Below are 14,359 nucleotides of genomic sequence, written 5' to 3'. Positions count from 1 at the left end.
CGAAGTGTCGGATTTAGTTTCGGCATTAAAATTGAAAAAATATCTGCTTATTCCGGTTTCGGTCATTCATTTCTACATATCAATATGCGGACGACGATATACGCATAAATATAATATTGTCTTTTTGTCATTTGTTATTTCAAAAAACCTTGATTATGAAAAAAGCTTAATTACGAAATTAGGATTTTTCATAAATAGGATTTTTTTATTTTGCATGTTTGGCAATGAATTTATATATAAAAAAGATTACGATGGAATATAAATAATCTGTTTAAAAATGCAACAAAAGGAATGAAATTTATTTGTTTGTCTACAGAACTCTAATCTTTTATATATCATTATTTTATAACATGTAAGCATTGACATTACAAGCAAGCATTAGGTATTGATACAAAAGTATTAATGCAAATAGCATTGAAGTTGAAAAAGTTAACAAGTTTAAAAAGTTAACCAAATGTAGTTGAGTTAGGGCTTGAAAAAATTGTAAATAATTGATTTTGGCGCTTATTTGTCTTCTGATATTTTAGTGAAAAAAAAATTAAATTAATTTAAAGAAAGCAAATTAAGCAGATGGCGCTAAATGAATCAATGGAGAAAAGGAAAATAAAGAAAATAAAACTATAAGAAAACATAAATCAATTGTTATGGTATGTGTTTTTTTTTCCAACTTAAACGGATTTAATTTGGTTGTAACCAAGTTTAGATTAGTTAACAGTAAAAAGTTCATTGAAGTAAAATAAACTTTGTCACAACAAGATTTTTAATGAGAAGAAGCATGTCTTCAGTATATAATTTTCAATATTACTTCAAAATAAAAATGATACCTTAATTGTTGTATTATACTAATATCCAAAGAGGTGTCCACAGAAGGTATCCAAGAAGGTATCCACAAAAAAAACAAAAAAAAAAACAAATCAAATGATGCTATTTGTTATAACGAAAAATCAATCCATATTGCTTTTTATAATAAATCATAAACTATTGATAAAAATTTTGAAATACGGAATACATTTTCTTTTTTTTTTTCCTCATTTTTTAAAGCTAACAGATTTTTATTTTTATTCTTCTAAAGTATTTAATTTGAAATAATGTTATATGATAACATAAATAAATTTATAAAAGTTTGTTGCTTTATTAAATATTAATACCAGTAACTATAAAACAGTCATTTTTTACCAAATCATAAAATACTATAACCAATATTTTGCTTAGGTTAACAGTTATACTAAAAAAAAAACATATGTTTATATGTAACCAATATTTTGATTGTACTCAATGTAATACATCTGCTTTATAGATAACTACATGTACAGTGAACATGAAGTTGTATGTATGCGATTTTTTTTTTTTGTTAATTCTCCATCAAAGTGTAGTAAGTTACGTTGATTCTCCATCTGAGTAAGATGGGAAAGAGAGAAATTAGAACAGGTTAATTAGAACGCATTTATTTTTGTCATTTTTTTCGGGGTTGTCTAGTTTTGTGTTCACACTATAGTGGAGAGTGAGGAGAAAACTGGGACGCGGGAAAACTGGGGCAGCCTGAAATTTTTAATTAGGAGTGGTACCTAAATACTGTTATTTAATGTAAGCGATTATATTTCTTCCCCTCTATTTAGCAGATATTGTTTTGTTTCCCTGTGTACGCTTTAATCCCTAATTTTGAAATGTACCTTAAAAAAGTGTTTACATTAGGGTGAAGTGGGACAGAAAAAAGAAATATTTATGCCCAACTTCTTACCGTCGCCATTTGATTATTTCGATTGGTGAAATCTCTTGAACATTTTTATGTCGATTAGGTGTTTTTATGATTTTATCAGTTTCTATTTAATAATTTGTGTTAAAATGCTGTTTTAAATTTATTTGTCCCACTTTACCCCAATTTTACAGTTTCTCTAAAAGCAAAAATTTATATACTTAGTTGTAATTATGCCTCAAATATTAATGCTAAAAATTTTATAAACACTCTTCTACAAAATAACCTTATCCCAACAATAAACAAATCTACAAGAATAACAAATAGGTCTTATACTCTTCTTAATAACATCATAACTAACAACTTTCATAACAACCCTCTTTACACAGGTATAATACAGACCGATATTTCGGATCATTTTCCTACATTCTTATCTACAAATAACCTTTTAATAAACAATATTTCCACAAAATCCACCTTAATTCGGCGACAGATCAATGAAGACTCCGTTAAAAAAATTTAAAAACTGTTTACAAAATTGCGTTGATTGGGATCTAGTACAGCAATCAAATGATGCTAATAACGCATATGAATTGTTTCTTAATCAATTTTGCAAAAAATATGAAATAGCGTTACCAGAAATAAAAAAAATTATAAATAATAAGTCGCTTCAAACTCCCTCGATGTCTAAAGGTTTACTAAAATCTTCAAAAAAGAAAGAAAAATTATATATAAAATATCTTAAAAAAAAATCTTATAAAAATGAAATAATTTACAAAAATTATAAAAATATATTTGAAAAAACCAAAAAATACTGAAAAAAACTTTATTATGCTCAGTTATTAGAAAAAAACTAAAGGAAACACTAAAAAAATATGGAATGTAATTAAGGATTTAATTATTAAGGATCAATTATAGCTGAAGAACTAAACAACTACTTTGTTAATATTGGCCCAAATTTGGCCTCTAAAATTCCTAATAATTCCATTCCATTTAATTCATGCTTAAAAACTTATAATAAACTTATGGATGAAACTGATTTAAAACTGAGTGAGTTGAGAACTGCTTTTAGTAGTCTCAAAAGCAAAGGGAAGGTTTTGATAAAATTAGTGTCGATATTGTAAAATCAGTATTTGACGTCATTGAACCTTCTTTATTTCACATTTTCAATCTCTCATTAAAGTCAGGTATTGTTCCTGATAAGTTAAAAATTTCCCGCATTACACCAATTTTTAAATCTGGAGATAAGTCAAATATTTTAAATTACAGGCCTATATTACCATGTTTCTCAAAATTGCTAGAGAGAATAATGAATCACAGACTTTATAATCATCTAACTGAGAATGATATGTTGTATTGCAAACAGTTTGGCTTTAAAAATAAACATCCTACTGACACGCAGTAGTTGAAACTTCCAATCAAATATCTAACACCTTAGATAATGACTATTTTACATTAGGAGTTTTCATTGATCTGTCCAAAGCTTTTGATACCGTAAATCACTATATTCTAATAACAAAACTCAAAAACTACGGAGTGAAATATTTAAACTTACTTTGGTTCAAAGATTATCTGACAAACAGAAAGCAATTTTTATACTATGATCAAACAAATACAATTCCATTCTCCATAACTTGCGGGGTTCCTCAGGAATCTATCTTAGGACCCCTTTTATTCGTGTTGTACATAAACGACTTATACTTATCAACAAATCTTTTTGACCTAATTTTGTTTGCTGATGATTCTAATCTTTTTTTTCTCACAGAGGTGTTAAATCACTTTTTAAAATAGTTAACGAACAGCTATGTAAAGTTAGTGAGTGGTTTAAAAGTAATAAACTTTCATTAAATGCGGATAAAACAAAATGTTTACTTTTTCATAAAGTAAGTAAATCTGAAAATATTCCTCTTAAATTACCAGATCTTAAGATTAATAACACTTTTATTAAAAGAGAATCATTCATAAATTTATTAGGAGTAAAATTGGATGAAAATTTACAGTGGTATTCACATATAAATAGTATTGAAAAAAAAATCTCAAAAAATATTGCAATGATGTTCAGGGCTAAAGCTTTTCTAAATATATCATCCCTGAAAAAATTGTATTTTGCCTTTATCCATAGTTATTTGTCTTATTGTAATATTGTGTGGGGTAGTACTAACCATACAAAGCTAAAGAAACTCTACAACAAACAAAAACATGCGTGCAAAATAGTATTTGGAGCCGACAGAAGTGTTCCTTGCGAACCACTTCTACATGTGCTCGGTGTTTTAAATGTGTATAAACTTAACACCAAGTTTTTAAATGTGTATAAACTTAACACCAAGTTTTATTATTTATGTTCGAAACAAAAAATGGATTATCTTCAAAAATATTTCAATTTTATTTTAATAAAATTAACCATAAATACTCAACAAAGTTTTCAGATAACAATTTTATTGTTCCAAAATATAAATTAAAACTAACTTTCTATTCAATTAAATACCGTGGACCTAATCTGTGGAAAAAGTTTCCAGATATTGTTAACAATAAACAGACTACATTAGAGCAATTTAACGACGAATCAAAACGATTATTATTATTCATGGATATTTCCAACTTTAAATGTTTGTTTTAAACTAAAAACAATCATATAAAAAATAGATTTAATTGTATTAGTGATTAATTTAAATTAATACAAAATATTTAAAATAAAAATATATATATATAAAATATCACTGATGATGTTAATAATTTATCTAGTGATTATATTAATTATGAAATTTCATTTCTTGTTGTCTTTTATCCTCAAGAAATTTTATTTTTTTAACTTTTTTATTTTTTATTAATATATTTGTTAAACACTTTAGCAATTGTTTTCAATGCTCTATACTGAAGGCCGCAACCGTAAGCCGTGACTGGGGGCCTATTATTTTTACGGATTATCAACAACTCTGCTATAAAATTATATTTTGGAGTCAAAATATGACTCTTAATGAGTTTAATGAGTTTATTTAGAAATATTTGTATTAAAATGTAATTAAAAGTTAAAATTTTATATTAAAAAAAAAAAAATATTCGCATATATTTTAACAACAACAGATACAAATCATTCTTTTCTAAACAAATTTATGATAACTTTAAAACTTTTAATGCAGGTTCTTTATTAGATCTTGGTGTAATTTGTGCACAAAAATTGTTTAAAAATATATTATCAAGTGTGTTGCAGTATTTTTGATTAATTTCAAAATAGTAAAATTCAGAAACTAGCAAAAAGATGTCACTTAAGGACTTACGACAAACTTTATCTTTTATCGAACGGAATAAGACAAAGCAAAAAAAAACCCATTGACAAACATTGTCTGGTAGAATTTTAAGACCACCACGATCTATAGACTTGGGTACTCAGCAAACTTTTCATAATAAAGTAATGTTTGATTGAACAAAATGTTTTCATTATATTCATTTCTACATACATGACCAGCAATATAAATCAAAGACATTTTGGTAGTATCAGAAATTGATGACTCTAGTTTTTCTAAATTGTCAAATATTTCACTACCTGCTTCACATAAAACATATGTACAAGAAGCACACTCATGACCTGAACAAAAATCAAAAGAATCTATGTCAATATTTAAAAATAACAACAGTGATGTGTGATTTATATGCAATTTTTCTATAACTTGTTGAACATTTATAAAATAGGCACCTCCGGAACCTTGTCTCAATTTTCCAAATTCTTTTTCTAAGTTGTCACTTGTAAACATACCAAGAAGAACATAATCATAACTTGTTGCTAATAAATATTTACATAGCTCGACAATACCATAGCAAGTTTGGTGAATTGATTTTGCAGTGTCATTAGATAACTGCTTCACTCTTTTGCCATTTTTACAACACATTTCAAGAGCCATATCACCAAACATCAGGAGTACAAATAGGTGCTTCTAGTGGATCATTGTGTCTTACATCAGCTCCACAACCTTTCACATTCAAAATTTTTTGAGTAATTATTTGAGAATAGGTCAGCAAGGCATGATATGTCTTATCCAAAAAAATTTAAAGGCAAGTATTTTGCCTTTCAATTGCCTTGGGACATTTTGCCTTTCAAATTTTAAGGCCTTTTAAGCCCAAATTTTAAAATTTTAAGGCCTACATTTTGCCTTTTAATTGGCTTGGGAGCTATTGTAATTTCATTCAAGTCTGACAATTTGACTAACTTTTCTGATTCAATTTGATATAAGCATTTAAGGTGCTCCCATTTAGCTGTTCTTTGAATATCATTATCACTGTACACTAGCTCCCCAGACAAACAGTAAATACATCCCATCTTCTGTTTTCCAAGGTTTTTCTGGAATAGTATGATATAATTTAAAAAATGTTTGGTTTACACGATTATTATCACAGATAACAACTTTTACATCGCCAGATGATGATTTTATAAGTTTTATGCTAGAGTTTATTTGTTCAAACAGAAAAATTGAACTTAATTTTGAAATTGGAATCATCTTGTACAAAAATTTAGGACCACCTTTGAGACATACTATCATAATTCCCAAAACAGTTTTAGCCAATAATGATGGATCATCTAAAGATTTACCAAACAATGTTCCACCATGGTAAAGCATCATTTTTTTGACATATACTTCATTGTGAATAATTATACAAATTTTTTGTTTTTCTTCAATGTTTTTAAAAACTGAGTCTAAGAAACTAGCATCATCAATTTTGCAAACTTTTGATGTTATGCGTGTCAAAGTACTAACTGATGGCAATTAAAAATCGTTTCTTAGTTTATTGTATAAAGCACAAGATGTTGAAAAATATTCAAAACTAACGTATACTTGTATCTAATTTATTTTTTTTTCCAATAAGTTTTGCAGACGTAACTGATATTTGTTGCTGAATAATGTTTTTCTTATGATCTATTTTCATGACATTTTAAAAATGTAGTGTTTCCTCAAACTTTGACCAAGAATCAACAATATTTATACGATTTTTACACAAACTTTTTGAAAACATTTTATTCCACAATGAAATGTTTCAAAATCAATATATGTTGCTGTATCAGCCAATAAAAAAGTGCTAAGTTCATCAGTTCTAACATTTCTAACAATGCTTAAAGATTTCCATGTTGTGCGATGACATGGTAATGGAATAGGTATTTGACTTGAAGGTATTCCTGACCATACAGATGGTGGCATTTTCGGTCTTTGTTTTCCTTGAACAGTAGCTTTTTCAAAAACTGTTAGCCAATGTAATTGGCAAATAACAGTTTTATCTGAAACTAAAAGATTAGAATTTGGAATACTTTTTATCCAAATATTTCTTTGTTCTTTGTCTTTAGGAAAACGATAAACTGGTATTTTTTCAAAGCTTTCATTATTTTTGGTACTTTGTAATTAGTTTTGCAGCCATATACACAACAATTTTTTTGGCATCTATAAAGTATAATTATTTAAATGAATATAAAAATATGCAAACCATAACATAAGATTTTCAAACACTTTTTTGTTAAATATAATAGATCACTACCCATATCAGACATAATAAATGTATATATGTATATATATATATATATATATATATATATATATATATATATATATATATATATATATATATATATATATATATATATATTATATATAACTCCTAACACTCTAAGGAGTTTACAAGTGAGTAAAAATACAGTGTTTTAAAATTATTTACAAAAGTTTATAATTTAAAAAACATTAATAATACAAAGTTATTGGAAATATAAAAGAATAAACAAGATTAAGTTGAAAAAGTTAAAAATTCTCTAGCAAGTTTTTCAATGCGAGCTTTCACCTTAGCAATTTTTAGAATATTAAAATAGGCCCCCCCAGTCACGGATTACGGTTGCGCTTTAGTATAGATCGCCTTGTTTTCAACACTTCTTAAAAAAAAAAAAAAACTATTTTTTTATTACTAATTATATTAGTAATATTTTTATTACTAACTATATTAGTTATTTTTTTATTACTAATTATATTAGTAATTATTTTTATTACTAATTATATTAGTTATTTTCGGTTTTCATTTCTATATGTTATTTTATATATTTTTTTACGTTACGGTAATGTAGAATTTATTGCTATTATTTTTTTTAAATGGGGCGATAAGGCTGAATACGCCTTCTTCTTGCTCCAGCCAATAGTTTATATAAATGTATTTGCAATGTAAACATTTTAAACGGCAAAACAAATAACTACAAAAAAAAAAATAATAATAATAATAATTGGCTGGAAACCTAAGGGAATAAACCGGTGCCTAAAAAGAATGTTTATTCGTAAAAACTTTTTTGGTTCAATTTATAGATCAAATAAAAAAGATATTGCAATTACCCTTCAAAAAATTTACGTGTCCCACTTCTCCCAACTCTCCTCTCCTGATTGCATCGGGTAATCTATAGTATTGTGGACAATACAGTTTTTTATGTTTAATGCGATGATTTAAAATGCAAGTAACAGCATAAACTTTTCTTATAAGTTGCTGCAAGCATGACTTTGCAGTAATATAAAAAATATTCAAAAGTTTCCATGGGAACTCTAAATTTTTCTTTTACTTAATCAGTGAAAAGATAGGAGTGTTAAAAAAATAACTCAGCCGCAATTTAAAAATAATTACAATCATACCCTCAACAATAACACTTTATTTAGTAATTTTTAATTAATGAAATAAAAGAATGTCATAATATCTGAATATTTTTTTTATTTAATATCTATTTAATATTTAAAGTTTTTGTACTTTATTACTTGTAGATTTTTGTTTTATCTTTTTAATCCTATTACAGGTTATTTTGATAGAATTGTTTAAATTGTCACTGTAAACTTGAAATTAATTTTAATTGATGCTTTACTGTTAGTTTGTTTTTTAAAAGACAAGAAGCTGTTTAGAATAAAGAGTCAAAATGTTCCAATTTAGTTAATTTCCAATTTAATGTTCTGGTTGTCTTGATTGGAACAAAACGATGCCTTGACTAGTGATCGACCGAAACAGAAAATACGCTGAAACCGAAATGAAATTTCGGGTGTACAAGTTCAATATCGAAACCGAAATCGACATTTTAGAAAACATTTTACCAAAACTAATACCGAAATTTCGACTATACAAAACTAACTTCATTAGAAAATGTTATCTAAAAATGCTATTTACTAGCTAAAAGTTAAGTAATTTAGTATGAAGGGCTTAAAATTTCGTTTTGAAATAGTAAAGTTATACAAAATTTAAATTTTGATTTTCGATATGTTTTTTACCGAAATTATGTTTCTGACCGAATTCTTAAAAAGTACCGAAACCGAACTTCAAACCAAGGTAGAAATTTGGCCAACATCGAAACAGAATTTTGTCTACTTTTTAACCGAATCATAAATTTTTTAATTTTTTGAGCCATCTATAGTTAAAAAATTTTAAGCCCTAAATGTTCCAACTTCGGTAAATCTCCACTTCGGTAAATCTCCAACTTCGGTAAATCTCCACACGCTACGAAAAAACGTTTTTTATATAACTATTTCGTTTTACTTTTAATATTCAATACGCTCTTCGAAATTTTTGATTTTTTTAATTGGTTTTGAAATTTACGAACGCGCTTACGCTTTTCTTTTAAAATCCTTTTTAAAATCATTTTCAAAATCAGAATATCAGTACTTTTTTTCCATATATTTAAACAACTGAAATAATATTAAAATCTATTTCATGTACGTAATATAATAAAGTAAAATAGTATTACAATTTATATTTTGAGAAAACAAAGTTTCAGTCAATTATGTAGTCAAGGGAAATTTGCAGACAGCTGTATGAAGTCATCGAGAACCCTTTTATTTCTTAATTTCATGAGATACACATTACAATTTTGTTCATGACATATTATACTTTTCAATATAGTTAGTCGTATTATTAAGCATGAAGCATAACACAAACGTAACAAATGTAAATGTATTTTCATGCTTGCTTTTATATTAAAGTTTTGGATTTTTTTTTGACATGTTTTTTATATAAGCTTTAGAATCTGAGGTAGCAAGGTGGTGATGAGGTGGTAGTAGGTGGTAGTAAGGTGGTGTGAAACATTGCGCTGTATTCTTGTTGCAAAGTTGTTTCTTTAACGCGAAACATGGCGTTTAGAGGTCAACTAGAGTTTTTGATAGACAGTAATTTTTATTTTTTTTAACAATGTAATTTTTTACCGTTTCTTGTATAACTATTGCAACGGCTCAAACTTCTGCTCTAGGTAAGCAAGTAAAATTTTTTTGGAGCTACGGAAATGATTTCAAATCATAGCGAAACATTAAAAAATCATCTTAAAAACGAAATTAGTTGCCAAATAGAGGAAACTTAGATGCTGGCCCATTATCTCTCATGGGAATCTCAGAATGAGTTTTTATTTTATTTTAATTCATTACATGAGTCTGCATTATTGGTGCAGTGTGCTCTTTTAAAGGAAATTAAAGAAGCAAGATACTTTACAATCATTGCCGATCGGAGGCCGGGTGGCATATTTTGAAACCAGGCTAAGAATAGGCAGAAATATGAGCAATCTGATTCGCTGATTTTAAAAGAGAGGCCAGTGCGCTTCTGTTGAAAAATATAATTATAATCAAAATAAGCAAATAACTTTTAAAGTTATCAACTAAGTTTATCAATACAAGTCTTGTGTTATTAATTTTATTTTAGTTCTCTTCAGAGCATTTAAAAAGCATCAAAATGTATTTGTACAAGATAATTTTCACTTGTAAAAATTTTCAAAGTTTCAATAACGTTTATTTTGGTCGTAGGGATTTTATCTGTTGTTAATTTAAAGAAATCGAAAAAAAGTTAATTTAAATTCGAAAAGATCTATAAATGTGTTTCTCGTAAAATATAATGTCCTTGGCTTTAAAGCATACTCGAATACAAAGTTTATATGTAGTTGATATGCAGTTGTATGAGACTACTGGTGGAGTACTTTTGCATACAAAGATTATATGCAGTTTTACCAGGCTGCTGGTGAAGAACTTTATTTATAAATTTATTTTTATGTTAATTGTAAAGAGTTGAAGATTAAAGTTTTTTTAAAGAAGTAAATTTATACTGATTGCAAAAATAGCTGATATGTTCCATGTCAATATATGAACTCTAAGGAGAGTTTTAAGGATGTTTTGTTTCAACCTTAGTTTTGAGGAGACTAATATGTTTTTTTTATTACATAACTCTAATAAAACTTCGTACTTAAATCATTTAACACTTTTTCAAGGTTTAGAAAAACCTTTGCAGGCTACATTAACTTACATGTAAAAAATGACAATTGGATATATAATACTCTGTTTAAAAATTTAACAAAAGAAATAAAATTTATATGTTTGTCTACGGAACAGTCATTTTTTGTACAGTTACATATAAACACTGATATTAAAAGAAAGAAAAAGTATGTAAGTCAAATAACTTTTTTTTTTCTAATAACTGAAAAAAAAAAAGATTAAAAAAAATCAAATTAAGTGGTAAAAGTTTTAAACATTTTAATGAAAAAAGAGTTATGAAGAAAAGACAATCAAATTTTTAGAAAAAAGATGTTTGTCTATGTTTTACAATAATAAAAACACATGCTATGTGTTTTTGTTATTATAAAATGTATTTTGTATGTATAAACTGTTGAAGTATTCAACATAAATTTGCATGTGTGGAATTTTTTACTTCTATCCATGGTTCTCCATTAAGATGTGGTACGTTAAGAGTTAATCCATCAGGTAATAATTTTACTATATCAAAACAAATATGTATAAGCTAAATTGTAAATGGTAAAAGATTTCTAAATGTGTTTCTTGTCGAATGTAATGCCCCTGTCCTAAGAGACGTACTCAATACAAAGTTTATATGCATTTGTACCAGACTACTAGTAAAGTACTTAAAGTATGCAAATGTAAATTTTAGGCTGGAGCAGAGGTTGTTCTAAGCTCGTTACTGATCTTTATACCAACTTATTAATTATAAAGAGTTAAACATTTATTTCATATATATATATATATATATATATATATATATTATATATATATATATATATATATATATATATATATATATATATATATATATATATATATATATATATATATATATATATATGAATTACATGAAGCATGTAAGCTAGTTCTGTAAAACAGCAGTATATATATAAATTAGTAAAAAACACTTATCTAACTTTTTTCTTCAACTTTAAGTTTCATCATTGATTGATCATCAAGAAGAGTTACTCGTAACTCTTCCTGATGATGGTTGTAATTCTTCCTGATGATCCAGCAATGGTGAAACTTAAAGTTGAAGAAAAAAGTTAGATAAATGTTTTTTACTAAATTATTATTGCTCTGTTTTTTAAGAACATTGAGCACTCTCTTTGTAAAATTCACTAACATAATTTACATATATATATATATATATATTTATATATATATATATATATATATATATATATATATATATATATATATATATATATATATATATATATATATATATATATAAAACAAGCTGGGAGGTAAACGAACGCCTTCTTTGTGTTGAAGACATGTAGAAAATAGGCAGAGAATATTTTTAATCTGATTTGTGATTAACAAAAGCAAGACTCGATTTGCAAAAATATCGTGCCCAAGGTGATTTGCGCAACGCATTATCGGTCAAGTGGTGCACAAAAACTCAAAAATTGAAATTTATTGTTTCAAAAACCTTGTAATAAAACATAGTCGTAATACTCTATTTTCTCGTTAAATAATTTATTTGAGTATAATAATCATCTTTCAAAACCACAAAAATTAATTTCCATGTATAATAAATTACTTTATTTTTACAAAAAGCGTAACATTTTTTATTTTTTTGCTTAACTTTAGTAAACAGTCTCTTTAAAAAAATACGTTTATGCACAATTAGTTTTTCTATTTTAACTATTTAAAAATATAACTTAACGAAACTAATATAAAGAAAAGATCAACATTCATAACACATTTATAATAATGGGTTTATAATAATGAGGTATTATAAAGTGCTTGAGCTAGTAAACGCAACATGTCTTTAACCTATTAGAACTATATACGTTACCCCTAATTTCCCCTTTTGAGTTTATTTGACATTTTAAAAGTACGAGTTTCAATTCGTATTATTCGCTTGAAATCGAAATACTTATTTAAAACGTCACGTTTTTTATTCACCCAAACAAAAACACATGTTATTTTTTCTCCAATACAATTCAATGCACATTGTACTGTTAAAAAAATACTTTTCTTGTTTTTTGTTTTAGTTATTATATAAAAATTGGTAAAGTTCACACACTTATAAGACAAAACAAACTAGTTCCTAATGACAAATCATTTTTTTATCAGTATTAACTCTTCTAGCTTCAGTAGATAAGTTAAAAGATTGTAAGTGTAAAAACTTAAAGTATATCGCAAAAAGTCGATAGCTGCAAACAATGATATTAATAATATTTTGAGAAAAACAATGAAAATTGGCCAGCGCAAGATTTTCAGCTAACGTACATTACGCTAAATTCTACAGTTAATGAAATTGGAAGACCCTGAAGACCCTTGGAAGACCCTGGTGCTCTTTTGAAACTCATGCAAGAGAACAAAAAAGAGAAAGCTTAACAATGTCATTAACAGTTTATCTGGCGCTGAATTACTTAATGCAACAAAATTAAAACTTAGGAATGAGTTTAAGTACAAGACTGCTAAAAAAATTGCCAAAATTTCAGATGACAAACCCGTTGAAACTTCTAAAAAGTATTCACCGGATGAAGATTTACCAATTATTGCTGATGGTGGTATATCAAAATCAACATACCAGCTTTTACGAAATAATGCTGAAAAAAAAGGCTGCCACATGTATCTTTTATATAATGGTAAACGATTTTTAAAAGATAAAAATATCCCAAAAGCATTTATATAGATGAGTATACAGTAAACATACCGTTAAAAGACCATCTGATGCACACTCTTGAAAGACTGTGTGACGTACAGGCTCCTGTGCTAACCACAATGTTAAAGGAACTAATTAAACTAACGTTTAGATGCAAGGCTGGGTTTTATGGTGCTATAGGGCGAAGTATTCACAAGCAAGTTAGCCATAATGAAAACATTGTAAGAAATCTAAAGAATGAAGAGTATTTATATATTCCTTGCATAGTACCATTAGAGCTGAGTGAATTTTATTATGATATAAACGTAGTAGTGTGGAGAAACGAAAAGCCATCATCGACTGCATATTGTTGACCAGTTAGATTTTCGTTTCAAAAAGAAACCAAGAATGTTGTGGAAGAAGAAAAAAAAACTATTGATTTCGAAATTGAGAAATGTGATACCATTAACATTATTTTGCAGGAAAGAAATAGCTGTAAAATGTTTTATTGAGCTGAACATAATAGATAGTTAAACTCAATCAATTGTATCAACTATGAAAAACTCGATACAGTGTTGTCCAGTTTGTGATTTATCTCTCAAAAACATGAGTAACTTGGAGAAAGTGTTGAATTTAGACACCTATAATTTAGAGATTAAATATGTTTTATCCAGCCTACACGCTTGGATAAACTTTTTTGAGCTAATACTGCATATTGAATATAAAAAGGAAACTGGAAAATGGTAGGCTAGAACGGTAGCTAATAAAATAGTGATACAGCAAGTAAAGTGCCGAATTCAGACC

At 26.8% G+C, this 14,359-nt stretch overlaps 1 protein-coding gene across 1 annotated transcript in view; it reads left to right on the top strand.

Annotated features, from left to right (window-relative positions):
- The first annotated feature begins 513 nt into the window (after positions 1 to 513).
- The window catches only part of LOC100211866 (basic leucine zipper transcriptional factor ATF-like), a 31,005-nt gene continuing 17,159 nt past the window's right edge, over positions 514 to 14,359 (top strand). The window contains exon 1 of the mRNA XM_065798268.1: positions 514 to 647. Coding sequence (XP_065654340.1) covers positions 645 to 647 — 3 coding nt within the window. The 5' untranslated portion in view covers positions 514 to 644. The remainder of the gene's footprint in view (positions 648 to 14,359) is intronic.

The sequence above is a fragment of the Hydra vulgaris genome, chromosome 05 (assembly GCF_038396675.1).
Source record: "Hydra vulgaris chromosome 05, alternate assembly HydraT2T_AEP".
In the NCBI taxonomy this organism is placed as follows: domain Eukaryota; kingdom Metazoa; phylum Cnidaria; class Hydrozoa; order Anthoathecata; family Hydridae; genus Hydra; species Hydra vulgaris.
This window is presented reverse-complemented; position numbering and strand designations above follow the sequence as displayed.